The sequence below is a fragment of the Syzygium oleosum genome, unplaced genomic scaffold, assembly GCF_021117445.2.
Source record: "Syzygium oleosum isolate NSW1041296 unplaced genomic scaffold, Sole_v2.1 Sole_v2.12, whole genome shotgun sequence".
In the NCBI taxonomy this organism is placed as follows: domain Eukaryota; kingdom Viridiplantae; phylum Streptophyta; class Magnoliopsida; order Myrtales; family Myrtaceae; genus Syzygium; species Syzygium oleosum.
Genome location: NW_026607496.1, coordinates 5009003 through 5036923, shown reverse-complemented (window position 1 = coordinate 5036923; position 27921 = coordinate 5009003). Strand labels below are relative to the sequence as shown.

Here is a 27921-nt window from a genome sequence, read left to right as displayed (position 1 = left end):
ACAAGTATTTACCGACCAATGAAAAATTTAAAATCTACAAAAAGATGCCCATTGAATGAATAATTCATTATAGAATTATGGATTACTAGAAAAGCAAAATAAAATAATACGTATATATGTATTTCTACTGGTTTTGGATGACGGTAATACATGAAGTTCTTCTTAGAAATCTACATGAATTGTAGAATTCTTCATATTCAACTTTGTTGACACAAAAAATGTCCAAGACTTTTGACTGTCGACTCGGGCCGAGAAAGACCGAGCAAAATGCAATAAATATAAAACTCGCCAAGTGTTGAAGGCTTTTGATCAGTAAGAATAAATAGTCGACAAAGTGAGTGGCCTTAGCTGATAGAAGATGTAACGAGGGATGGCTAAGTCCTGGAGCATAAGTGTCGGTAAATGAAGTTCGGTTTAATCAACAAAAGCCACAATCACCGAAGTCTATGATAAGCAGTTGTCTAAATTTTGGAGCCGACAATCTCGGGTAGGATTCGCCAGGGCACATCGAAATGGCTGTGAAGAAGTGGAACTGATTCAATCATCCTGTGGTGGGTGCCAAGGATCTCGAAAGCCACTAATAGTAGGGGTGAGAAATGTGAGTTGTTGCAATCTAATGGAACGTGGGACTTCGAAAGTAACCAATGGTGCTGGGGGCGAAGAGTGGAGGGAGAATAACCTTCGAGTAGTGGGTGCTGATCACTCGTTTGTAAATACTAACTTGTTGAATTCTAGGAGTCGCGTAGGATGCTGTTATTTTTTCTTTTGTTAACTATCAGGAAAAGTTTAAATATTAGAATTGTAATTTGTGCAGAGAACCTCCGACGAATCAATGAACACCGGTTGCTCAATTTTACTTCCATTTTATCTTTGAATTCCACCGTCCTTTTATATGGCTGGACACAATTGTCTTTGGTTTTCGTACTTTTAATTTTCTCGTCAATTGTGTTTTATATCCGAGAATCAATAAAGGACCATTTACATCCTTTGTCGATTTTCATAGCGACCTGTAATTCGAAAGATTTTTCATCGGCACTTTTTTATAATATGAAAATGCATGAAAATCAGAATAATACATTTGTCTTCCACTTTTAATGAGATATATTTTCGGCAAAACAAACCAAGTAAATAAAATTGCCGAGAAATTATACTCCTAAATTTAGTTAAGAATTTTACCACGAGCAGTGAGTAACTGCATGCCCAACATCGTCATGCTAATTCATAGTTATCCATTGTATCTCATGTACGTCGCAAATTCAATACCTCGTATATGTCGCACATGCATGTATTCATTATATTGACCGGCAGGTGTTTGTAGTGGAAGGTGGACCTCTTTAGCTTGGGGATTTGTCACCGTTGAGTTTGATCATTTTCACGATAATTAAAGTAAATCACGCTGTGATAATCAACATTACTGGGTTTATTGGCTCTTTCACCAACTTCTTCAAGATGTATGTCTATAAGTTGTCTCTCTTCCTTAAAATCTATAGCACATAATGTGGAAGTCACTTTTGAGCATGTATTAGGTTTATTAATACTAGCAAATATATGTTGAAAATAGTATATCCTAATCAAGTTCACCATATACATATGAGAGGGGACTTTTGTGTGCCAATCTTCCTCCATCAATTGTGTGGCTTGCGGAAGGGCCAGATCTCTGCCCAATTTGATGAGGCTGGATAGATCGCCAAGGCGAGAGGGTTCAAAGGACAAGGTGCAGTTCATGACAGGATTTAGAATGCGAAAGAGGCAGGAATAGATCGGACGACACATTAACTAGGGGGAGTATCGCTTCATGATATGGGTCAACACTAACAAGGATGTTAGTTCTTTACGTGGGAGAGTTTGTGATATTTTAAGTTCCACATCGGTTTAAAGATACATTATTTAGTGATTCATAATCTGCGCCCGAAATGGTCACCACCTGATGTGGTTATTTTGAATACTCTTTTCAGAGGGCTGTGTTAAGATGTACATATTGAAAAGTTTCATATTAGAGAATTGGTGCGTGATTAATTAGTTGAAATATCATAGTCCGCTCATAACTCATGTTTTAAGCTTCTAAGTGAAGCTGAGTCCAACTAGGTATGTTGATGGACTCGGACTTAAGCTTCCTCTTAGTGATCTCCACAGCTGAAAGAGTTTCGAGTTTCTGTTGAGCATCTCCTCAATAAATGGTATTAGAGCTAATGGTGAATTGATGGTCCACTCCTAATGTTTATCGATGTTTGGTGAATATCTAAAAGAAGGAATCTCGTGACCAAAGTGATTTCCGGGCAACCTTAATGGTTAGGTCTGGAGAAAGAGACCTGGGGTGAAGGTGGGTATTATAAGCAACGTGGTTCCAATTATAGCCTTTATGGTTTGGCTTGGAGAATGAGACCATGGATGAAGGTGGGCACTATGGTTGTTGCAATTCTTACAAGACAACAAAATGGAAACTCAAGTTGAGATATATTGATGCAAAATGACACTTGAATAAAGGGGTAGCAGACCTAACACTAAACTCTCACGTGAGAGGGAGATTATTGAAATGTACGTGTGAATTTTTTTTGATAAAAAAAATGTACGTGAGTTGTGTTAGAAAAGAATGTGCACATATGAAACTCAACCAAAAGCTTTTAGATGCGAGAGATTCACCTTCTTTCATATCCATTCTTCTTCTGGTAGCTTGAAATCATGTGGAATTGAAGGTTCTCTATTGATCAGGTATGCTGCTTTATTAACTGCATCCACCTAAGACGTCTTGGATAATCCTGCGTGCATTTTCATACTTCATGCATGCTCGTTCAATGTTCCGTTCATCCTTTCAACAACTTTGTTTTACTATGTCTTTTAGGAAATATTATTGTTATCCCATTTCATTATCTATACAAAACTCATTGCTATCAAACTCACCACCACTTGATTGAGCTTTTGAATGAAAGTAGGTTCAATTGGATGGGCTTGAACGTGAGCTCCTTCTTAGTGATCTCCTCAGGTGAAATTATCGGGTTTTCATTGCATGTTCCCAATAGATGGTATCAGAATAGATGGTTGATTAGTGGATCATATCTTAAGGAAAGCATCTTGTGATCAACGTGATTTCTAGAGAGCCTTCACGGTTCGATCTTGCGAAAAAGACCTGGGTGAAGGTACGTGTTAAGGTGCAGCAACGCAGTCCGAGTTGCTTCGGTCTGGAAAAAGAGACCATAAATAAAGGTGGACGTTGTTGTTGTTGTTGCGGTCCTGACAAGGAAACAAAGTGGAGATCCAAGTTGAGACACGTAGGTGCAGAAGGATACTCCCGGACTTAGCTCTATCTTGGCAATTTTCCCGGATAAAGGTGTCGGGGTTTCTGCTGTGCATCTCCCCAATAGTTTGGCCCCCCATGAAATGGATCAGATTGCTGAATTAACTTTATGCGGTTACTTGTGCGTGTGTCACCTAATATTACTCCATCTCATTTGGTTGACTGAATTTGCTGTGCATACTGAACTCGGACAGAGCCCCACCTCTCAAATAGAGAGTAAATGAACTTCTTCCGTTTTAGCAGGCAAACATGGCAAGAACAAGTGAAAACTCAAAACGGTGAAGCTCAACTAGAGAAGTCGAGCTCAACTAGCCTAGCCGAGCCGAGCCATCGGGCCATGTGGCCGGCGCCTAAAAACTAGAAAAGGAGGCCAATTGAATGAAAGTGTTAAGGGGCGTTGCCGTCTCCCACTCAACCACTCTCGGACCCCCCCACTCCCTTCCTTCCTCCAATTCCTCTCTTCTCAACCGTCCTTGTTCACACGTCAATAAAAAATAATGTATCTACAAAACCAATCTCATTCAAATGCCCCTTTGCCTTTCTCACTCTCTCCTCATCAACCACACGCTTTGAATAATGAACTTCATTTTTTTATCTTGCTAGACTTGCATATATACCTCATAATCTCAACACCACCCAACGGCATTCTCCCCTTTTAAAACCCCCCCACAACTCCCTCTCTGTCTTCCCTCCATATACCCCCACACCATTCAATTGTGTACTCTCTCTCTCTCTAAGCACACATTGAGAGATAGTAGTTGTGGGAGAGAGATTTTTCAGAATGGTGATGGGGGCTCATTGGGACCGGCGATTCGAGCCGGTCGCGAAATGTGGCTCCGAGGGGCGGTCGAGCCAGGCGGTCGCTTCCGACCTGGACGGCACGCTGCTCATGTCGCCGAGCGCCTTCCCGTACTACATGCTCGTGGCTCTCGAGGCCGGGAGCCTCGCGAGGGCGCTTGTCCTCCTGCTGTCCGTCCCACTCGTGTACCTCACCTACATTTTCGTCTCCGAGACGCTGGCGATAAAGACCCTGATTTTCATCTCGATGGCCGGGTTGAAAGTCCGGGACGTCGAGTTCGTGTCCCGGTCGGTGCTGCCCAAGTTCTACGCGGACGACGTCCACCCCGAGGCTTGGAGGGTGTTCAATTCCTTCGGGAAACGGTATATCGTCACGGCGAGCCCTAGGGTCATGGTGGAACATTTCGCGAAGACATTCCTAGGGGCCGATAAGGTTCTAGGGACAGAACTAGAAGTCTCCAAATCGGGTCGCACCACCGGGTTTGTCAAGAAACCCGGGGTTCTCATCGGTGAACACAAGCGAGAAGCTGTTCTGAAGGAGTTTGGCATGAACGTGCCCGATTTAGGCCTCGGAGATAGCAAGAGTGACCATGAGTTCATGTCCATTTGCAAGGTTTGTCCAAACCCCCCACCTTCCACTCTCACGCACATCTTTATCATTTCCATTAGTAGATGATTGAAGAGGTTGAGGGTTGAAGCTTTTGAGCTGTTCCTTAACCAGTTTAGGGGGGTACAATTGCATTTACGTTCTCCTTTCCATTCATTGCGCGTTTGGTGAGTGCGTGTACAGTGTCTTTAGCGCCATTTCGTGCTCGTGTTTCTCTCTCTCTTCCTTGCATGCATGCACAATAAATTGCAATCCGGAAAGATAAGCTCCAACCTTTTATTTACCTATTATTTACCTTTCATTTGTGAAACTAAATCACATGCTCTTCATGCACAATAGACTGCATCACGAAAAGCGTATGATACATAAAGTATGGAAGAAGATGTAGAGAATATGATGATTTTGTCCAACTCTTTTGCCACTTTGACTCCATGCCAATGGAAGATGTTCATCGACTCCTTAGCCGCAGCAAATTAGTACAATCGGCGGGGAAGTTTGTACTTATTTCTTTAGCCAAAGAGACTCACTATATGATTAAAATGGTGAACATAAAAATCTTATTATGATGGCACGTTTTTCTCCCTCCTGCTCGAAACTTGGACATGTCCTCTTATCGATGGGTTATAAGCATTAACATCACCCATGTTTAATAGGGCTGAGGAGAAGACGTTCTCTAATTAGGGACGCGAGAAGTTTCTTCCAATCAAGAATAAAGAGATACACAACCCCAATTATAGAACGGATTTAAGTAATAATAATTTATTTTAAACATGGTAAAGCTCGGTCAATTTCAAATAAGAAAGTCACGGAAAAAAAGTACTTTACAAGGGCAGAGTTTCTAAGAAGATTTTCTTTATTTTACAACATAAGCGTGGCTTACATTCAATGTTATTTTTCAATTTATTGTTTGCTCAATCTACTCAATATGGCTGCAGCTATAAATGCTTTGCACCAAGAGAGGCAAATAAAGTTGCTAGGATTTATGACTTTCATTTTTCACCGAAAGCATTCCAGCAATAGTCGTTCCGTAGACGCGGTCCATTGATACTACTTCCGTACTACGTGCGGCCTCAACTTAATAACTGCTTCATGATTATAAAGTCCACCATGATGTTAGTAAATAAATATGTAATATCTCAATTTTCTTCTGTGTCTAGGATCAAGTTATTGCAACATAATATTACGGTACGATAATCTCATAACATCTTTGTAATGATAATTTGCATGCACAACAGGAAGCATACATGGTGCCAAGAACCAAGTGCGACCCACTACCACGGACCAAGCTCTTGAGCCCCGTCATCTTCCACGACGGCCGCCTCGTCCAACGACCGACGCCGATGATCGCCCTCCTCACCTTCTTGTGGCTTCCAATCGGCGTCCTCCTCGCCATCCTCCGCGTCTACACCAACATCCCCTTGCCCGAGCGCATTGCCCGCTACAACTACTGCCTCCTCGGCATCAAGCTCGTAGTCAAGGGCACTCCGCCCCTGGCCCCCAAGCCGGGCCACCCTGGTGTCCTCTTCATCTGCAACCACCGCACAGTCCTCGACCCTGTCGTCACAGCTGTCGCCCTCGGCCGCAAGATCAGCTGCGTCACCTACAGCATCAGCAAGTTCACCGAGATCATCTCCCCAATCAAGGCCGTCGCGCTCTCCCGCGAGCGCGACAAGGACGCCGAGAACATCCGGCGCCTCCTCGAGGAGGGCGACCTCATCATCTGCCCCGAGGGGACCACGTGCCGCGAGCCCTTCCTGCTCCGCTTCAGCGCGCTCTTCGCTGAGCTCACTGACCGGATCGTCCCCATCGCGATCAACACGAAGCAGACCGTGTTCCACGGGACCACCGTGAGGGGGCACAAGTTCTTCGACCCATACTTCGTGTTCATGAACCCGATGCCGACTTACGAGATCACGTTCCTGAACCAACTGCCACAGGAACTGACGTGCAAGGGCGGAAAGTCGGCAATCGAGGTGGCGAACTATATACAGAGGGTCTTGGCGGGGACGTTAGGGTACGAGTGCACCAACTTCACCAGGAAGGACAAGTACGCCATGCTCGCCGGGACTGACGGCCGTGTCCCATCGAAGGAGAAAAAGATGGAAAAGGAGGAGAAGCAGCCGGGCAAGTGATGAGCAAATTTGAAGATGGATTAGGGATCAAGAAATCCCATGATTTGCACCTCATTTTCTCCATGTGTTTGGACGATTAAAGTTCATGGAAAAGGCAAATAATGGTAATTGTAGTGATCATTTCACAGTTGTCATAAGAGTCACTCCACGCTCGTGTATATTACTTCACCTATTTTATACCAAGGTCCTTTTAATTATATGCCTATTATTGGGGAGAAGAATACTCTACGTATCGATTTTATGGTTGACATGGAACATCGGACCAACTTAACTGTCCGCTTTCCTGTATCCCAACTAATTATGTCCGTTTGAATATTTTAACCTCCAACGGCACAACACTAATGTCCATTTGGAATGAGAACGAAGCTGAAAATCTTTCATAATTCCTTGATTTTAAGCCTAATTAGAACACGAGTTACACAACCAATGAAAAAAACGATAAGGGCATATTCAATATGAAGTAATAAGTTGGATAGAAAATTATAAGACAGATTTATTTTTATTTTTATTTTTTTAATGTTTTCTTATTTTTAGGAAAGACATTACTTGTGCCTTGACTAGTGGCTCCACCAACCAAGATCAACTTTTGTGATTGCTCTTGCACGGCATTGACTAACCATTTTTATTTTTTCGTCGAATGACTAACCATTTATTTGGTGGGAAGTGAGTTTAGCTTTTTTTTTTTGCTAAATCGGGAAGTGAGTTAGCTAAGGTGCGGTATATGTGCACACACTGTCTGACAAACATCTCGGTCAAATTGAACGCGGACCTCATCATAAACTTTTATTTTCTCTTTAACCTTAACGAGTCCCTTTTTCTTGCTAGAAACTGGGTGCGCTTGGGAGCTGCTTTGCCAACCCTAAAGCTTCTTAGGTGAACGTAAATACTGTTTGGCAAATTTTTTGGAGAATTTTGGGAAGATGCAATTATATTTTTAAAGACCTTTTGGCCAAGACAAGTCCGAAGGTACTTTGAGCATTTCCAAAATGCAAATGCTTTTTTTTCTTCTAATTTTGCCCTCACTCAACTTTCATGATCTCGGAAATCTCCCTATCTCACGCGACGTCACTGGCGGGCCGCCAGCGAGACCAAAACTGGCTGTTGGCAAGCTAGTCCAGCCTGGCCTGAGGTCACGCAACCCCAGGCAACAGTTGCCTGAGGTTGTGCGACCTTAGGCTTGGCTGGCTGGCAGTTGATTTGGCTCACTAGTGACTGAGTTCCGTTGACAAATAGTTTGAGAATTTTAAAAACATAAACTAGCAAAAGTCCTTTACAAAATTTAGTTTTTTCAAACGACATTTAAGTCAAAGTTGGTTTCCGATGTGTTTTTAAAATACACTTTACCAAACATTATTTGCATTTTGAAAAAAGTCTTTCACCTAAAGTCTTTGACATTTTCAAAGGCTTTTCTCCCAAAATGTTTCCAAACGCACCATTAATACATAGAAAGTAACGCTAGATTATGTAAATATGTTAAATTGCTCCAATAATCTAACTGCCTACAAGTTTTAGAACAGGTGGCAGTGGTACAAATATTTTGACATGGCATCGGAGTAGAGGGCCCAGAGTTTAAATTTTTCTAGACCCCTAATTTACCTCTTCCTCTATATTTCCACGCTTTAATCTTATGCCAAAGCCTAGCCTATGGGCAAGAGAAAGACTGTTTAAATCATGTCATGTATTTATTTAATAATTTAAACTCTTAGGACAGTGGATAGCGATTTCAAAACTTCGACACGTGCAAGCACATGCAACTCCACAATTGGAATTAAGCAATGTGTGCCCAGCTTCTACATTTCTTGAAATCACGGGCAAGCAACTTTGTCTTCTTGTGGATCATTTTCATTTCCACTTTTAATGGCAAATTGGGTTACAATGTGGTCCTGTTCCGATCCAGGACAAATGGATCATCACCAGCTCAGATCTTGGATCTAGCATTGAACGAACATAACGAAGGGCCTCCAATTTTCTCTAGTCAGCACATGGAGTGATGATGAATTGACCCTAAAGGCAAACCCCTTACAGTTAATTCAATCTCTTGTGCACCAGGCTTGTAGATGCACATAATCAATCAGTCATTGGACCAACCATAGGAACAAAGGGGGTGAGGATAACCAGCAATGCTAATATACTTAATTTATTAGAAGACATAATTTGTTAAAGGATTTTTTTTTTGTGGCCGTTTACGCCTCGGTCATTTGGGAGTTTTTAAGCTGTTGATAAGCCGAGTCGAGTTGGGTTTTACGCAAGAAAGTTCAAGTGTATTTGAGGCATATTTTTAAATGTTAGGTCAGTAAGTTTGGATTGGTAAATAGGTTAAGGGAAATTGTGACAAGGAATGTGGGGAAATTCGATTTGTAAAAAAATGAAAAATAAATATACAGATATCCCAAAATTCTACACAGATTTGAAAATTTATTTAAAATAGAAAAGGAAATGATATCTTGGACATCCTTCTCATCTGCCATAAGGGTCACAAAATCAAATGCAACTCCCCCACATCGTTAACTCTCGAAGTGGACATGTTTGTATTTTATAACGTAGAATTCTTCTCGGCTTTTATTTTTGGACAGTGAATGATGCTTGAATATTTCTAGTGATTGCCAGTCTGCCAAAGCTTTTATTGAAGCTACATCCAGCAAAAAGTACTCTGGAAATATGCAGAGCCTTGTGATCCTGGGTGTGGACCAATCGTGAGTGTTTAAATGAGTAGGTGAGATGTACGTTTCAATTTGTGACCCATTTTCACGGCCCGCCCTTACTCGTTTCCTTTTATGAATGAAAAGGACGAGAATGGGCGATTAGCACCGGCAACATCCTATGGACATTATTATAAGGATCTCATCCTCCTACAAAATGTTCGATATGAGTCGTCATTACTCCGCATCACCTCCCATGATCCAAGATTCGCTAATCCGTCACCGCAACCCCACTAAAATATTGGTAGTTGGGAAATTTCTCTACACGAGACACGCAACAGCTAAATATTGCAACACCAGCTGCTCAGAGATTTGTTATGTCGATGAAGGACAGGTCATCTCTCCCTTTATTGTGGCGGTGATCCACCATAACCCCTATTGCTAGGAGAAGTCTCTGTTTTTCCTTCTTTTTTCTTTCCCTTTCTCTGGTTGAGCCCATGAGATTGGTGGATCCAAAGTCGTCTCATGAGTCACAAGAAGCATTTAAGTGCGTGCAATTCAGATGAGCGGGCCTTTTGCCTCTGTTAATTCCTTCTGCACATCTGCAGACGTTCTAGATGCCGCTGTCGCTCAAACTTTTTCTACTTCTTCATCCCCGTTGACATTCAAAAGGAGCCGTCACGGCGAGTTTTCCTTGAGAAAAATAGTGAAGTGACTAACTAAAAAAAACTACTGTTATAATCATTATCCAATCGATGTTTTGAAAATTGAAAATTCTCTTACATTATGCTTAAAAATTCGCTGGAAAACACTCAATAACTGGATCCACAAGAACTTGATAATTCATTCCGTTTGTCGAGACTATTCTAAGTGGAGAAGAAGTTGCGATCAAACACAGGTTTGCCACTTTGGAGTCTAAACTGTTTTCTCATAAGGTTAAGTTCTTGGGACAAAGGACCAACAATGTATATATAGAATATTACTTAACACTCTACCTTGCTCGTAAGCCGGTCCATTACGCGCAATGTACAATACATCAACGATATGGTCCGGTGACTGTCTTATCTGAATTAGATTTTTTTTTTTCGTAGATACTAATCCATTGAAAAATTCTATTGATTACTTCTTGCCCTGTTTCTTATCGTGTACACATGATCTACTTGGTGATGATTTGACGTTCTTTTGTGAGTTAATGTATAAGAGAGTGACAAATCCGGCGACTATCTTAAACGGAAAGAATATCGCTAGAGATGCTAAAATCCAAATACCAAATGAGTTACTATATAACGTGTCAAACAATAATCTGACACATCATTTAGTAAATACATTTAGTATATGAGTTTTAATATTTCTAGCATTACTCAATGTCCAGATCATTATATTTTAATATGTGGACCTTTCGGAAGATGGCGTACTTGTGGAAAAGGGACGCAACTCAATGAATTACTAATAACGAGTTTCTTTTTTTCAAAGAATATCGAGGATAATTCTGAATCCAATTCAATTGCAGAGATAATTTTTTTATAGGAAAGTACAATTATTGTTATTTTCCCCTTTTCTTTATTGCAATACTGGATTTTTTTAGTGGTACATATTCCAAATAAACGAATTTTATTATATCTATATTACATTTAATCACTGATTTCTTCATAACACGAAAGATGGTCAAGAATGCCACAGAACGATGTGCGCCTTATCGAATTAAAAGTATGCCGGCTTTTGGAACTCTGTATCATTAGTTAAAATTCAAGCAACTAAAGTAAAGAAGGTAGCGCATGTATTATAAGGCCCTTCTGTAATTATGTTTCTATCTGTATCATTATTGTAATTAATCACTCATATAAATACATATCATACCTAATTCGGGTGGAATCACCATAAACACTTTATCGTTATCTTCTCTCCGACTCTAGACATACACACTTTGGTCCTAAGTAATTCATCCAAAGTTCGGTGAAGACCTTGTTTGACACAAATCAAGAGATGCCTTGATCTATTTAACAAGTCTAGCACTTAAACAAATTTGGCGATGGATCGATAAATGTTTGCTAAAGCTCAATGAAATCCAATTGGGTCAATCGTTGATGGGCTGCACATTACAAATTGGGCTTCCGGGCACTCATTTGGAGCAATCTTTCAGGACTATGTGAGCCTTATCTTTGAGCCATCTTGTACAAGATTTGGGCTAAAATGTCAAACACCACCTCCGCATATTCGTAAGCTTCATTGGCTGGTTAGCTGCATTAGCTGGTTTAGCTTTTAGGGTTGCTTACTAGCTAGAAACAAGAAAGTTGCAAGAGATGGAACGATTTAGGCTTAGTTCTGTCGATGTTGGAAGTAATCCTCTTTCCTCGCAACTGCTGGAGGTGTTAAAAATGGAAACTATGATGAAAGTGTTACGTAAAAGACTTGTTCTTCCAAGTGTTTACGTGGGAAGAAACCATCATTTTCCAGCAAAAAGATGAAGTTGCGCATCCTTACCTACATCCTCGATCGGAATTTATACCTGGATATTGATCTTGACGTGGTGGGAAAAATCGACGATTTTCTTGCCTCTTTGGCTAAAGTGAGAGGGATTGATGTGTACGACAAACTGCAATTATTGATGAGAGTTTCAAAGTTGAAAGGCTTTCCACGTGTTTCTCTCTATCTTCCATGCAAAGATATCCGCAGACAATCTTTATGCCTTTCTCAAATCCGAGGCATTTGATTTGGAAACCCTTCGAACAGAGCCAGGGTTTCTCAACGTTCAAGGCAAAAGCAGCACAATACACTTAACTTCGCATGGGGATAATTGTTTAAAAAGTTATAAACCCATTATACGGCGGCCAATTCAAAGCAAGTAACGCCGTAGCGCCTAATACGTGAACATTGACTCGGGGCATTTTCTCTATCCCTTCTTACCCTGAGAAAGCAAGGGCACCTTGTGTCCTTGATATCGATAATCATACTAAGGCTTTTGCTTCTATTCAATACATAACGACCGAACCTAACTTTAATTGGCGCATTTATTGGCATAACAACCGGTACACCATAAGTTGGTCAACCCAAATACTAAAATACTTTAGCCAAGGAACAACAGAACACATTTCATATTGTTTTGGATGCATTATTGATACATGCTATATGTGGGGTCTTGTGTAGGAGTTAGTAAAGAATATCCACCAGAATACATTCTGATTCGATTACATATTTTTTCCTCTTGGCTTCACACTCCAAACTAAGTATTAAAGAATTCGAAAGTATCCATCATATTCATGATGCTAAAATTAGCTAACTATCACCACCAAAAGAGCAGTTCGACTTCAACTTGTATTATTGAAAAAAAAAAAAAGAGTTCTTTTATTGTCTTCAACGATGATATTTTAATTAAAAAAATCAGATAAATTGTCGGGCGTGGACCCAATCAATAAAATAAATCACACCCTAAATTGTACAATTTCATATTGGGCCTATCACGGGTTGATTTCCATATTTTTTCCTTCTTTTTTTTTTTTTGTCGTAAAGGCTGATTGGTGAATATGTTGGGGTAGGTAACGCACGCTTGCAAGATCTTGTGTTCCAATTAGAGGGAAAAGAAAAGACTTGTTTCTTCAACGGTAAAGGAATATATTCCTAAGTATCCTCTTACACCTTTTTCTAATGTGGGTCGACTTTTAGTTATCCTTTTCATATTTATAGAAAGCTGGGTAGCCAGGTGTGGAGAAGGAAAAACAAAGGTGATAGCAATAATGCGACTTTGCAATAGATTCTTATTCGAACAATCACTAAATGATTCTAGGCATGGATCGAAAGGAGGTACCCAACCCCATTAGGTTGTCTTATCGACCGAAAGACAGACATCTGCGTACGAATTGAGCGCGCACTACATACCATACTTCACATCATAAAATGCAAAAAGTTTAAAAAAAAAATCAATGTTGGGATCATATCATATTTGATCAATGAGATTGGTAGGGGAAAATTGTTCAAAAAGTCATAAACCAATTGTACGACGGTCAATTCTGTCTTAAACTTTTCAACTTGGCCAATTTAGTCCTAAACTTTTTGACAATTTGCTACTTCAAGCAAACTTTCTCTTCGTGAAAAGATTAAAAGTAAAAATAGCGAGACAAATGGGTACTTTTCATGCATGAAGAGGTGAAGAGTTGGTCAAAATCAGAAGCACAGGGAAACCCTCCATCGCATACTACATTCGAATATATTCTGAGACAGCATCTTCTCCTTTACCTTTATCTATGAGGCCTTTTTTATCCTTTTATCTATGAGATGCCGATTACAAGATGAACATCGCACCGTCAAATATTCGATTGGTGAGGAAAAGGACGCGAATATAAAGGTGAATGCACCGGGAGATCTTTGCCTTTTCTTTCGGTACGAGTCTCCTATATTGGGTCGACGAAAGTTCAACCTTCCAGTTTTCATCTATAGATATTATGGAACATGGTGGGGTCATTGTGTAGATATGTGATATAGCATAGATACTATACTTAGATTATTTTCTTTGGTTTAGTTTGAAGCGTATAAATGCATCATTTATGTTGTGAAAACATTGAAGTTAAGCAATCGAGTGTTCTTATTAGCTTTTACAATCGTAAAGATGTCTCTCAACGTATATCCTACATCGCTTAAATACATATCGTGATGGACCTTACACATTCGTTCTTCTTCCACCTAATGACTTAAAACTTTCACAATGAACTTTCGAATGTGGTACTGAAGTCTCAACACACTTCTTCATCATGCCCTTAATTAACCACTCGTCCCAGCATGGACTCTCGTGTCTCTCGTTTTTCCTTTTCCACTTGTTACATAGTTTCGTGTGTTCAGATTTGTCAAATGCACGGGAGAGGGAAGCTAAAATATATCACACATCACTTAAAAATGGGATGCAATCATTCTTATTTACACATTTTTGGATACGATGGTGGTCGTCTTTCCGTGATCGCTTGATGTGCATTGGAGTTGTTTGAAAAAATTGTCCAAAAAGTCTTAAATCAATTGTACAGCCAGTCAATTACATCCTAAACTTTTCAATTTATTCAATTTAGTTCTAAAATTTTTGACGATTTTCCAATGTAGTACCTCTTGCCCAATTTTGGCTGAAAATCGCTAATGGGCCATTCAATGTGGCACAGCTAATGTTAATGTGAATGTTTTTTTTTTTTGCAATTTTTTGGATTTTTTTTCATATTTCCCTCCATCGATCGTCGAGGCTTCAGTGATGGCTAGTGCAGGTCGCCCGCCACAAGCAAGGGCCACGACACCCTTGCCTTGCCTCGCCTAGATCTATCGGCCCTTGCCTATGGTCAGTGACCCCCGTCGGCCATTTTCAAGGTCTCGGCAATTGGTGGAGAAAAATAGGGAAAAAAATTAGATAAATTACAAAAATTATTCACATCAGCCCATATCACTTAAATTGGCCGGCATTGTCAAAGGGAAAAAGTCACATGAACCCCCAAATTATACCAATTGTGATACATTTATCCTAAAATTTTACAGCTACACTAAAAATATCAAACTTGTACCTGTGTAATACAATTACCTTCCGTCAAGGTTCCGTCATTGAGCACTGTTAAAAATCTGCCTACATAGATGCCGAAAGGCAAACGGTGTTGACATGGCGCCCATGTGGCTTAAGCAAAATAAAAACGACGTTATTTTGGCTGAAAAATCATCTGGCCGAACCTTGACGGAGGGATGTTGTGTTACATAGGTACAAGTTTGGAGTTTTTTAGGTCATAAAAAAAGTTTATGGTAAATGTGTCGCAGTGTGTATACTTTGACGTTTTTTATATAAAAAAAGTTGAAGATAAATATGTCATATTGGGCATAATTTGAGATTTTTTGTTACTTTTACCCAAAGGTTTAGGACTAAATTAGCCAAATTGAAAAGTTTAGAACTAAATTGATTGCCGTACAATAAATTTACGACTTTTTGGATAATTATCCCGAGTTGTTTTTTGGAAGAGTTTTATCTCCATTTCATTTATGAAATGAATTTCTAACATAATTTGTGAAGATGATGCTGTCACTTCGTGGACATTGCTTGTATAAAAAAAAATGACTCCCGTTTTATTGGTTCCTTCGGAATCTGGACAACCCTTTGACCTGCGTCGAACATCAGATCAATCAAGTGAAGGAAAGAAAAAAAGAAAGAAATCCTTCTTTTTGAAAATGTATTCAAACTAAATCTAATCGCGTGTCTTATTGGATAAACATAGGTTAGTCAAACGTGCGGGACAAGATCAGTCATGTCAACGATTACCATTTTCAGCGACATAATTCTTAATTTCTTATGGTTTGCTGTTTGGCAGTACTATTTAAAGTTAATTCTTAATTATCTTCGCTTTTTCTCCTAATTTCCCTTTTGATATAGCGGTCGCGTCTGTGCGCGTTTGTACACGCTTTGTCTCGTCTAGCCCCGAGCAATGTTAAAGACGCTCTCTCTTATATTAATTCGATGCATTTAAGATTTTACTCTTGAAATGCTTTTCCAATGAGGCTTGTTTTTCGACCCCAAAAAAAAATACAAGGCTTGTTAAACCTAACACCACAAGAAGATAAGTAAACCCTCTCGACATCTAAATTAATAACCTTTTGGTTAGTAATTTAATTTTTATGTTCTCTATTGGGTTTTTAGTCCTCTAAAAGAAATATAAACCTAAAATAAACATTTTAAATTCTAAAAATAAAAAAAATGCATTTTTACTTCTCAATATTTGTAAGTTTCAAAGAGCTTCGGAGATTGAATAAAACTCAAATTGCTTGTGTCGTAAAATTTAGAGGTATACTTTAAAAAGTCTCATTAAACAAATTGAAAGGAAAGTGGACCAATTATGTCTATTGAGCAACTGCAATTACCACTAACATAATAATAAATCGTTGTACCATCTTTTATGAGGTCGCAAGTTCGAATTATGTCAAAAGCGAATATCTAATCAAATAATGTACCAGGCACTTGCTATCCAAGTGGAGAGATTTCTTTGACTTGTTTGTATAGCAATAGGCTCGTCAATCTCAAACCTTTAGGATTTGTATAGTAATTGAAAGAGAATTGCTAACTTTTATAAAGAGCCCTCAACTTTCGGATTATTTGGTTCCAAAATTGAACTTTAACTTACGGTGTTTTTTTTGTAGATTCTCGAGCTTCGTTTATTTCGCGACAAATTAATGATTTGGAAAATATTTTTTTATAAACAATCACATGTATTGCTTGAAATAATTAGTCAATTAAAAATGTTTTCATCATCGGTAACAATAAATGTCTAAATATTTTCATGGACAATAGAAATATTTTTTGTCCATTTATTTTTGTAATCGACACAAGCGATTTTTTTTTTCCGAAAATATTTTCCAAATCATCGTGAAACAAACGCATCTTAATATAGTCTTCGACTCCACTCCACTTTTCTTTTTCTCTTTAAATAAACTAACCACGCGGGAAACGGACCTTTTCTTTTCTTATTTTCCATTTTCTCCACCTTTTTTTTTCTTGTCTGGATGAAAAAATTCATTTAAACATAAAATAAAGGATTTATGAAAATGGAAGTTATTTCACCCCGACAGGTCAACAGCACAGTCGAAATTTATTATGAATGAAATATTGTATTTCGTGTAAAGATTAGGGATAATGACACAAAGAATTCTTGAACTTTGGCTTAATGTGCAATGTGGTTCTTGAACTATTAATTTGTTCAATATAGCTCATGAACTTTAATTCAATATGTAATATGGTCCATGAACTTTTAATTTATTTAATGTGATCCTTAGACTTTTTGTACGTATTCAACTTAGTCCCTAAACTATATGAAAATGACAACATCGAACATTTTCATATAATTCATGGACTAAATTGCACATGTATCAAAATTCTATGGACCATATTGAATAAATTAAAAGTTCATGGACCACATTACACATTGGACTATAATTCAGGAACCACATTGCACATTAGGCTATTTGTTAGGGGTGTGCAATTAGACCAGGTTTACCCGAAAACCAGATTGGACCACCCGAAAAACCGGTCTGGGAATCGATTCCATTTTTTGGGAACCGGTTGGAACCACTCCGATTCTCGATTCCAAGTGAAGACCCATCCGGGGACTGGATTGGTTTTGGAGCCGACTTTTAGCTAGTTATAAAAATATACTATTATTATATTTTGGATTGTTATTTTTTGTAGATAGTAATTTTAATTGATTATCTTAGGGATTGTTGCTTTTGGCGAATAATGATTTTTATTATTCATCTTTTACTTTGAATCGTTTCATTACTACTCATATTATTTTACTAGAAAAAATGAAACCACAAAAAGGAACAAAAGAAAAACAGGTTTTCGGGTAGACTCTAGAATTTTTCGGGTAGTAATGAAAAACAAGGTAGGTTTCAAAATAGGTTCCAGGATAAATATGCTAGGTTCTAAATTCTAGGTCTTACTAACTTTAGAACCAATCACCCTTAATATTTGTGTTATTTTTCCTAAAGATTACTCGAGTGAAGTGTCCGTACGCAAACGCTACATTAGAAAAAGAAATTATAAAATAATGTTTTTTTTTAAAAAGGGGTGGAAGATATCATATGGTCTAAAATAATGCCAACTGTCATTTTGGAGGGGTGCGGAGGATCGAAAGTTTAATAATGATTGGGTCCACAAGACAATTTTTTTTGAGGATGCACGTGCATGTCCTGGCAGAAACAAAGGCAATTGGACAGTGACTTTACACGTGGTACGACCCGCCATTCATAATTTTACCCACGAGGGCATCCTTGTTAACCCACGGCCCCTCCTAATGTGCAAATGTACAGTGTGGTCCTAAAATTATTGACCATGTCAGTTAAAATAACGAGTTAATACCACGAAAAATTTTAAATTAATATTTGTGTGATAAATTTATTCTAAATTAAGTTTTTAACCATAAAAAACCTCAAACGGATACGTTCGTGATAAATTTACCCTCCGTTAAATTGGACTAATACAAAAAAAAAATCACAAACTAGTAAATCTGTGACAAACGGAGGGTAAAATTTCAAACTGGTACATCTGTTAGATGCCACGTGTTATTTGATTCAGCAATTTGACAGTAAAGTTAACTGAAACTAACGGAGAATAAATTTATCAATTTGGGGTTTTGGGATAAATTTGTCTCAGGTGTACTAGTTTGAGATTTTTCGCGGTATTAATCGTAAACTAAAAGGTTTAATTCTATCGAATATCCCAAACCAGTACATTCATGCTGAACCTACTCCCGACTAGTTCTTGTGTCATGAAAAATCCTAATTTGGTCCAACCGCCCCACCTTTACCAACAAACTAATTTCCACGTCATGGGAAATCTCCAAAATCTTAGAACGGGAAATCGGCTAAAGTCTGCTAATTTTAGTTGTAAGAGCTCCATCAAGTTTCTTTATGATCCACTAAAGCCCTCATGATTTTTTGCAACGCGAAAATTATTCTAGGGCTAGATATGGCATGGATATGCCGGTTTGTGATTCTTTATGACACTAAAGTTAGTTAGGGGTAAATGTGGCATCGGTGTACCGGTTTGGGACTTTTCGCGATACGAGAATTAGTTTAGGATAAATGCGGTACCAGAGTATCAGTTTGAGATTTTTTGTGATATTATCCCAAAATAAAAGATAGATTGACATTGTCAATTTTTTGAAAAAGAAGTCAAATTTGTAGAAATATGAAAGGAATTTCTTGTAATTAAATAATATCTGCCAATACTACTTAGTAATTAATCTAAGAATTCAAAATCATATGTGTTCCACGACTCCGATTGTTTCGCGGAAAATGAAAATATTTTCGTGGACGCTGAAAATATTTTTTGTTCATTCATTCTTATAAGCGAAACAATCGATTATTTTTACGAAAGTATTATTCAAATTATTCATTTTTCGCGGAACAAACGGAGCCTAATTTGGAGCACCTTGGTGAAAGCTGTTTCGCTCGGACTTCTCTTCTCCTCTAATTAGGATGGAAAATAGTAAATATTTTCGAAATTATAATTTAAAATATCGTGCTATCTGACCAAATAGAGAACGAAAACGTAATGCGACAAGTAGTCCAAATCGACACACAAAGAGAGAGATATGTATGACAATAGTAATATTATTAATTAAGGGGGAGAAGACTGACCTTATTAGCAGCATGTGGGGATGGTATATTCTCATGCACGGAATCAAGAACTAAACGGGATACGTTGATGCGTACGTCTTGAATTATTATTATTATTATTATCATTATTATTAATTTAATCACTTATGACCCAAAACTATGATATAGTCATGTGATTGGGTAATCTTCTCTTTTTTTCTTTTTTCTTTTTTCCCCCCTTATATGTATGTTATCTCGGAGAGGATTGTTCTTTTTTCAATTCAGGAGATAATTTGGATATGTCAAAACCACCGTGATTTCGTAACGCTCGGAAACACGACGTTACGAGTTCATTGTAATCCCTTTTTTTGACCGGACCCACGAAAGATGTAGTTCCTCGGAAATGCAATTTGGACACGGATGGTTTATCTTCGATTGCGTGAGACGGGATGAATTTCGTAATATGTATAATTTATTACAGGCACTTTGTATTAACAAAAGAATAGTTCTTCTTATCGCTTTGTCTGACTAGAGGCAAACGATCTGCCCTCGAGCTAAGAGACTCGAGGATGATCATCTTCTCTACACCCCGACACCACGGAACTACTTCGAGACGATACAAGCGGGATCACAACCATGCTTTCATGTTAAAAAAAGAAGAAGAAGAAGACACGACCCATATAGGGTCGAATAAGCGAGATTAATCGTTTGGCATAAATATGGTACACTTTATGATCAATTCGTCGTCTCAGGGGACACGCTATTTCTATCCCGTGGGGTAGATTGCTCACTGAATGCATGTAGGATGGTACAAACACTCGTGTATTAGGAGTAAACAGTTCTAGATTCCGTACAAATTTCACCCGAAATCTATAATTTACCTGTTGGAATAGGTTTCTTATTTTTTGAAACTTGGAATCTACCTTGCATACCCTTGAATTTGGAACTCGGAACCTATTTTGTCATAAATTCCAGGGTCTATTTAGGTTCCACCTGTATTGTTAATTGAACGATTGTAGCAAATCATCATATTTTATGACCATCATTTACTACTACAATCCACTGACCATAACTTATATGAAACATTAACAAAGTAAAAGTTTCGATCATAAAATGGAAATTCAAACTAGTGGTTCCAGATTATACACTCATTATTGAATGCCGTGGAATACCGTAGAATCACGCAAAGTCATAAACTAAGAAAAGCACAAAAACTTATTCCAGGTTCCACATACCCAGAATTTGAAATCTACCCGTCGAAACAGGTTTATCAATTTTTAGAACCTGGAACCTGCACTGCATACTTTAAAACTTGGAACCGAACGGGCTCCCATCGATTCGGTTCTCAGGTTCTAGGGTGCTCACCCCTACCGTGTATCCACTTCTGGAACCTGAGAACCGAATCGATGGGAACATGTCCGGTTCCAGGTTCATGCTCACCCCTACCGTGTATCCATCCAGATCAATCGAGTCGAAAGTCCCCGGGAGCCGCCTGCCCGCCCGCCCTCCCTAAAAAAAAAGGGCAGTCAACCCAGTCACATCATTAGAAAAAAAAAACGGATTTATGACGTCAGGAACGATCCCCCAAGCGAATTTAATAAAGAAAACCGAACCAAAAAAAACAGAAGAAGAAGAGGGAGGGAAAATACAGGGGAGCCAACAGCATATGCTAACACAGCTGCCGAATCGATACCCCCTGGCAAGAGAAGGAATATCCATTTGTCCAATGGCCGAGAGAGAGAGAGAGACAGAGACAGAGTCCTCCTCAAAAGCCTCTCAGATTCCTCCCATCTTTTCTCTCTCTTCCAAACTCAGCCAACTGTGACTTTACCCTTCCCAAATTTAATCATTCCTCCCCCCCCCCCAAGGGCAGGCCTCCTATCTCTCTCTCTCTCTCTCTCTCTCTCTCTCTCTCTCTCCTCATTATATAACACACCCCAGCATGTCCCTTTCTCTCTCCATACCCCCAACTCTCTCTCCTCTTTCCCTCCCTCCTCACCGCCCCTGCCCCTGCCCTGCTCCTCCTCCTCCTCCTCCTTGTTGTTCGGTTCCCTCCGCGAGATCCAGACCCATTAGCCTGTTCGCTCGGCCCGCGAAGCCAGAGGGTTGGGGGAGCAGCAGCAGCAGCAGCAGCAGCGGCAGCCGGAGGAGGAGGAGGAGGAGAGAGGTTCTTGCCAGGATGACCATCAGCGAGCTCAGGAACGAGGAGGAGGAGGAGGACAAGGAGGAGGAGGAGGAGGAGGAGGAGGAGGAGGTCCCCCCTCCTTTGCTCGATTCGGAGAACAACTCGAGGCCTCGCCGGATTGCGCTCTTCGTCGAGCCTTCCCCTTTCGCGTGAGTCTTTCCTTACTTGGGTTCTTGCTGCGCGGGGGGGTCGGTTCTTGAAATTTTTCTCTTTTTCTCTTTTTTGGGGTCCCGATGGACCCATCTTGCGTTTGATGAAATGACGAGGTGACGGGTGGGAAAAAGCGGTTTTGCTTTGGTTGAGCCGTGTCGATCTTAGATTCGATTTCTCTGCACCCGCGATGATGTGTTTCGTTTTTTCGTTTACTTATTTATTGGGACACGTCTGGCTGGAGCTTCGGTGATTTCGGGTGTTGTTCTTCGGAACGAAGTAGTGCTTTTACTTGTCCTGTCACCAGCATTGGGAGAGTATTTTATCGCGGTGTTCCGGCTGCTGTCTGATGTGATGTTTTGTTTGGCTTGGCGGTTTCTTTGAGATGGGCTGATTTTAAAGATGTAATTTTTATCTTGAAAAAGTTTTCTTTGCAATTTTTGGTTAAGACCATCCGTCCTTTTTGCGTAATTGTGATTAGTGCGGGAGGATTTTTCCCCCATTGAACTGGATTGGCCTCGCAATCATTCAAGTGTTTTACCCTGAATTTTAAATTTTTGACCGTGTGTTTTTTTTTTTTTTTGGCTATTCATACTTGGGATTGCGATGGATCATTGTGGATGGGCAATCTAGAAGCCATACTTACAGTTCCTTGAAAGTGATAAGTGACTGTGTGATTAAGCATTTCTTTGTTAAATCCTTTTCTCCATAAGCTTTTAGTCAGCTATACGTATGCCTCATTGTATGCAGGCTCATGTCATGCTTATCACGTTGTCTTTTGCTTCAATAGGTTGAACCATTGAGGTACTAATTGACATATTCTATTGGATGAAACTTATGCTTCGTGTCTTCTGATGGCGCGTTAGAAATCCATCTTTCCAAGTCTAAGAAATGATCTTTGCGTCCATTGTAACTTCAAGATTTTGGGTTCATTTCCCTTCACAGTGAAGCATAACTATGGTTTTTTTAGCATCACTCTGGAATGGACTCATTAGTTGATGGAGAAATAGACGCATCTTTCTCTTCACATATCTTTGCTGCGTCATGCGTCGCATATATGAGATGCAAATAGGATGACACTCATAAGGATGTTTCTCATGTTTTTGTGTTCACAGATATGTATCAGGCTACAAAAATCGGTTTCAGAATTTTATCAAGTATTTGCGTGAAATGGGAGATGAGGTAAGTTCATGTGCTTCTGCATTCCAAATAAGTTTACTGGGATTGCCTGTGGCAACAAAACTATAGTCACATTACACTAAAGGAAGAACTGATGCTAATCTGGACTGCTAGCTGAATAGAGACGGCAGCACTAGAAGGTGCTTCAGTTGGGTTGGGATTTAGTAATTATCATCAGTTAGTTACACATGCGCGTACTCCTTTAAGCCTTGAGGCTAGAGTTTGGAAGCATAGGAGAACTACTTATTACTCTACCTATTGCTTTTCGCTCAAATTTTGAAGATGTAAGGACTCATTTCCAGTTTGAGAAAATTAAAAAAAAAAAAATTCAAATATTTGAATATTTTGAAAGGTCTAAGGTGTCCTGAGTTGAATAGAAGTCAAAATATGAGAGCCACAAGATTTACAAAATGTAAGAAGTTCAACGTAGAATCCTCTCCAAATAGACCCGCTTCTCATATAGTACTTTCACATGAAAATCTTGTCACTTCTTTAAACACACGATTCATGGTATTCATGAAGGTTTTATCTGTCTTTGGTTATTTCTTCAGTTTCGTATCTGATAGATATTTCTTAATTGATGGTACTGCAGGTGATGGTTGTGACTACACATGAAGGAGTACCTGATGAATTTTATGGGGCTAAGTTGATCGGATCACGGAGGTTGTTATAGTCTTCTAACTTCACATGATTTTCTACCATTGAAATACCTTGTCATCATCCGTGTCCTTTACTGATAGGCATTGTCTAGGTTTTTCTCTGCCTCTGAGTTTTTTCACCTCACCAATCAAATAAAAGGCTTGAAGTGCTAAAATGGATAGCACTCTAGATTCTTTAATTGCATGTTGTAAGGTTCTCATATCTCATATTCCTGAGGAGGAACAGTTAAGAAGCTTTTATGGATTGGGAATATCTCTTATCTATAAAGAATATAAATGGAAAAAAAGGAATGCCATTGCTGTAACACATACCATTTCCATCCATCTTTGTTGCTTTTGTGTTGGTTCTCGCGAGTATAGAAAGAAGGCTAGAGCAGCAAATCTCTATCAATTGTCAGATTTAGTTTGATAACTGTTTACCACCATCCAATGTGGAGCACCTGTAAATTGGAGATGTTGGTGAACAGGCTTTTGTGCAAAAGTCCGTTTGGCTACTTTATAGTACGATAGTTATGTCGAAAAAGTGTGCAAGGATTCGCTGTTCCAATTCTTTTATTTTGCTATACCTGCTTTGAAGAATTTTTCATAAGGTCTAGTTCTCTTTTATCCATTTCCAGTTTCTTCTCCAACTAAGTATCTTGTGTCTTTGTTCCTCTCTTTTCAGCTTTCCTTGTCCTTGGTATCAGAAGGTTCCTCTTTCCCTGGCCCTCAGTCCTAGAATAATTTCAGAGGTTGCGAAATTCAAGCCAGACATCATCCATGCATCGTCACCTGGCATAATGGTAAATGATTAGCCGTTTTTGATTTGTTGGCACATAGATTGAAGAACTTCAAGAAATAACTTATGCATGACGTTGCAGGTATTTGGTGCGCTTGCCATTGCAAAAATGTTATGTGTTCCCATAGTTATGTCTTACCATACTCATGTCCCAGTGTAAGTAAAACTCTTTTTTGATTTGCCACTATTTCCTAAGGTTTGTACTATAATAGTATTTTTTTTCAACTTCTAAGTATGTTCCAATAGAGTTTACTGTCTTGATTGATGTTTCAAGAGTGAACTTGAAACCATCAGGTGTCTTAGTTCTCTTTATTTTTCTCACTGGAAATGACCAGAGTTTGTTTGTTCTCTGGTTTGCACTTTGCAGTTACATACCAAGGTACACATTTAGTTGGCTGGTGCAACCCATGTGGCTGGTAATAAGTAAGTGAGATTCCAAGGGTGCCTGAAAAGGAATCTCTAGGTGCTTTTCCTTAATTGTGTGTGTGACATTCTTCCTTTTCTTTTTCCTTGGTAGAATTTCTTCACAGAGCAGCTGATCTGACTTTGGTGCCATCGGCTGCATTAGGGAAGGAACTCCAAGCTTACAGAGTCACGACAGGTGGGTAAAGTAAATTAACGCTTCGCAAGGACTTAAAAACTCCTAGAGACAAGACCTGCTTGTCGATAGGCACTAAATTAATTTCTTTTGTTAAATTAAAGTAATCAAATGTTGCAATGCAATGGCATGATAGACTGATCTTGTTTTACTATGCTATTATTCAGCAAACAAGATCCGACTTTGGAATAAGGGTGTTGATTCGGAAAGCTTCCACCCTCGTTTCCGTTCTCAAGAAATGCGATATAGACTGAGGTGGGCATTTGAACTTGCTTTTCCCCTCTGCCTTTCATTGATGTGATTTCGTGTATATCTCATTATGGCATATCTGTGATCAGCAACGGTGAACCTGAGAAACCATTGATAGTTCATGTTGGAAGACTTGGGGTTGAGAAGAGCTTGGATTTTCTTAAAAGGTACCTCTTTGTTTTACTACATTTGTTGAAAAAAAATTACCTCATGAAATCATACTGGATATTAACCTGTAAACCTAGTCCTTGCAGTTCTCTTCTTCTATTAAACATTAATGTCAAAAGATGGAATTTTGCGAGATATTTAAGGACCGTCTTTAATATCTTCCTTGGAAGAGTAGATTTGTGACATTTCTTTAGCATATTTTCTAGTCGAAACTAGCTGCTGTTCCTGCTCTTCCTTTTTCATGTAGTTTTTGAAGCCTTGGAATTCTTTACTCTGTGATATGGCAGGGTGATGGACAGGCTCCCTGATGCACGGATTGCTTTCATTGGTGATGGACCCTACAGGTAACTGAATTTCAAGAGTTATTCCCTGCCATTATTGTTTTATTCCTTCTTCGGAATGTTCCTTGGAGATGATGTTCCTTGGATATGATTGCGGCTTATCCAAGCAATTGCATTGATGGGGGAATGGCCATTTTCGAGAATGATAAATTCCTGAAATATGAAACCAAGGACCAACCTAATTGGTATATGAGCATGCACTATTTGACAATCAATGATCGAATCTTGGGCCAGATTCTGTTTTGACCAGATTTGTTGGCTTGATGTAGTTCTAGCAAGTTCGTCCTGCGATGTCACCTAATTGTAGGTGGAAATAAGTTGCTTGATTCCCGTAACAGACATATTGGCTACTTTCTGACAGGGAGGAACTGGAAAGGATGTTCTCTGGGATGCCGGCAGTATTCACCGGGATGCTACAAGGTGAAGAGCTATCCCAGGCGTATGCAAGTGGCGACGTATTCATGATGCCTTCGGAATCCGAGACGCTTGGCCTCGTTGTTCTGGAGGCCATGTCCTCGGGTCTTCCTGTGGTGGCGGCTCGCGCCGGAGGGGTCCCGGACATCATCCCTCCGGAACAGGATGGGAAAACCAGTTTCCTCTTCAATCCTGGAGACCTAGATGACTGCTTGAGCAAACTCGAGCCTCTTCTGCAGAACTGTGAGTTGAGAGAAACCATCGGTAAGGCTGCTCGTAAGGAGATGGAACAGTACGATTGGAGGGCGGCCACACGCAAAATCCGCAACGAGCAATACAATGCGGCCATCTGGTTTTGGCGCAAGAAGAGGGCGCAGCTGCTCAGGCCAATTCAGTGGCTAGCGAAACGGCTCTTTCCGTCGCCGGAAGCGACGTACAGGTGATGATGATGACCGCGATGATGCCTCAGTTGTAACGTTTGCATTTGTGACACTCTGAAGAAGGCATTTGATCTGTCTGGTGATGTATCCGTAGTGTCCTTTTGTTTGGGATATGTTCATTTGTTGTATAATGGGGGGGGGGGGGGGCGACCATAAAGTCGTGGTCATTTGTGACATCAAAATTTATCAACAAGGATGTCATCTCAGTTTGCAATTCCTTTTCTTTTTTCTGTTGCCCCTTTATGTCTCTTTGACATTGCTCAAGATGGTCCGCTCCGCTCAAGATGGCAGGCTCCGGTGAAGTCGAACACGAGAGAGCTCAGCTCTATCATTGTGCTGTGGCTGAAGGTGTGGTTGAAGGCGTTTCAATGGTACATTGAACTCTCGTGAAAGATTTTACGCTGAAATCGAACAATGCAAAGGAGGCCAACTAGAGTGTGCCTGGAAATCATACGTATGGCTCGTACGATTCATTTCCTTTTCTAATCAGATATTGCAACTTCAGAGCAGACTCTGATGGATATATGTTGTTGCTAAGATGACATGCTGGACTAATCGCATTCTTCAAGAATCGTGTGAAACCAATGTAAGATGTTAAGGTCCGTTTGTCGCGCCGATGACATCGTAAGATCGCATGAGAATCGCTGGGCACGAACTAAGGATAATAACTTAAAACGGCAATTAGCTAGAGGAAAAATAGAGGTTATTCCTGATTTAATGCTGGTTCCTAACGACCGTAGGCAGTAGACCTTAGAGGTGCATGTTATGCACAATGATATTGAGTTCGAAACATACACAATTTTTATGGAAAAACAGTATGTATTTAGTATGGCGGCATTATCTTTAGATCATTAAACTGTTGGTGAACCGTATCTAAGTTGCTCTTGAAAATTAATCTATGTGAATGTTGTACAAGAGAAGGTACTTAAGATTTCACGCATGGTGCAAAAATTAAGTCGATTGAACTCTGGAGATTTGCGATAAATTATCTTTTTTTATCACTTTTTTTTTGGGTCGAAATGTACTTTATTTGATTAAACTAAGAATAAACGGAAGGGCCCAACCAGCGGCCTTCAATGCATTATAGATCACAAAGGGCTTGGGTTGGGGGGGTTGGTGGTTTTCTCCTTTGGGCTTTTGCTACCTAGTTAGTAAGCTACCGGAATGTCTGAAAATTAAAGTAACATATCATTT

The 27921-nt window shown here is 39.6% G+C and overlaps 2 protein-coding genes across 2 annotated transcripts; both read left to right on the top strand.

Annotated features, from left to right (window-relative positions):
• Positions 1–3954: 3954 nt before the first annotated feature.
• Positions 3955–7026, top strand: LOC115672352 (glycerol-3-phosphate 2-O-acyltransferase 6). Its single transcript, XM_030594147.2, has 2 exons — positions 3955–4703; positions 5933–7026. Exons 1-2 carry the CDS (start codon positions 4074–4076, stop codon positions 6827–6829), a joined length of 1527 nt encoding a protein of 508 aa, XP_030450007.1. The 5' UTR covers positions 3955–4073; the 3' UTR covers positions 6830–7026.
• Positions 7027–21493: 14467 nt separating this feature from the next.
• On the top strand, positions 21494–26941 carry LOC115672278 (sulfoquinovosyl transferase SQD2). Its single transcript, XM_030594050.2, has 11 exons — positions 21494–21900; positions 23017–23083; positions 23673–23743; positions 24404–24521; positions 24600–24673; positions 24885–24940; positions 25035–25118; positions 25283–25370; positions 25454–25531; positions 25820–25876; positions 26235–26941. The coding sequence occupies exons 1-11, from the start codon at positions 21509–21511 to the stop codon at positions 26728–26730; spliced, it is 1581 nt and encodes a 526-aa protein (XP_030449910.1). The 5' UTR covers positions 21494–21508; the 3' UTR covers positions 26731–26941.
• The last annotated feature ends 980 nt before the right edge of the window (positions 26942–27921 follow it).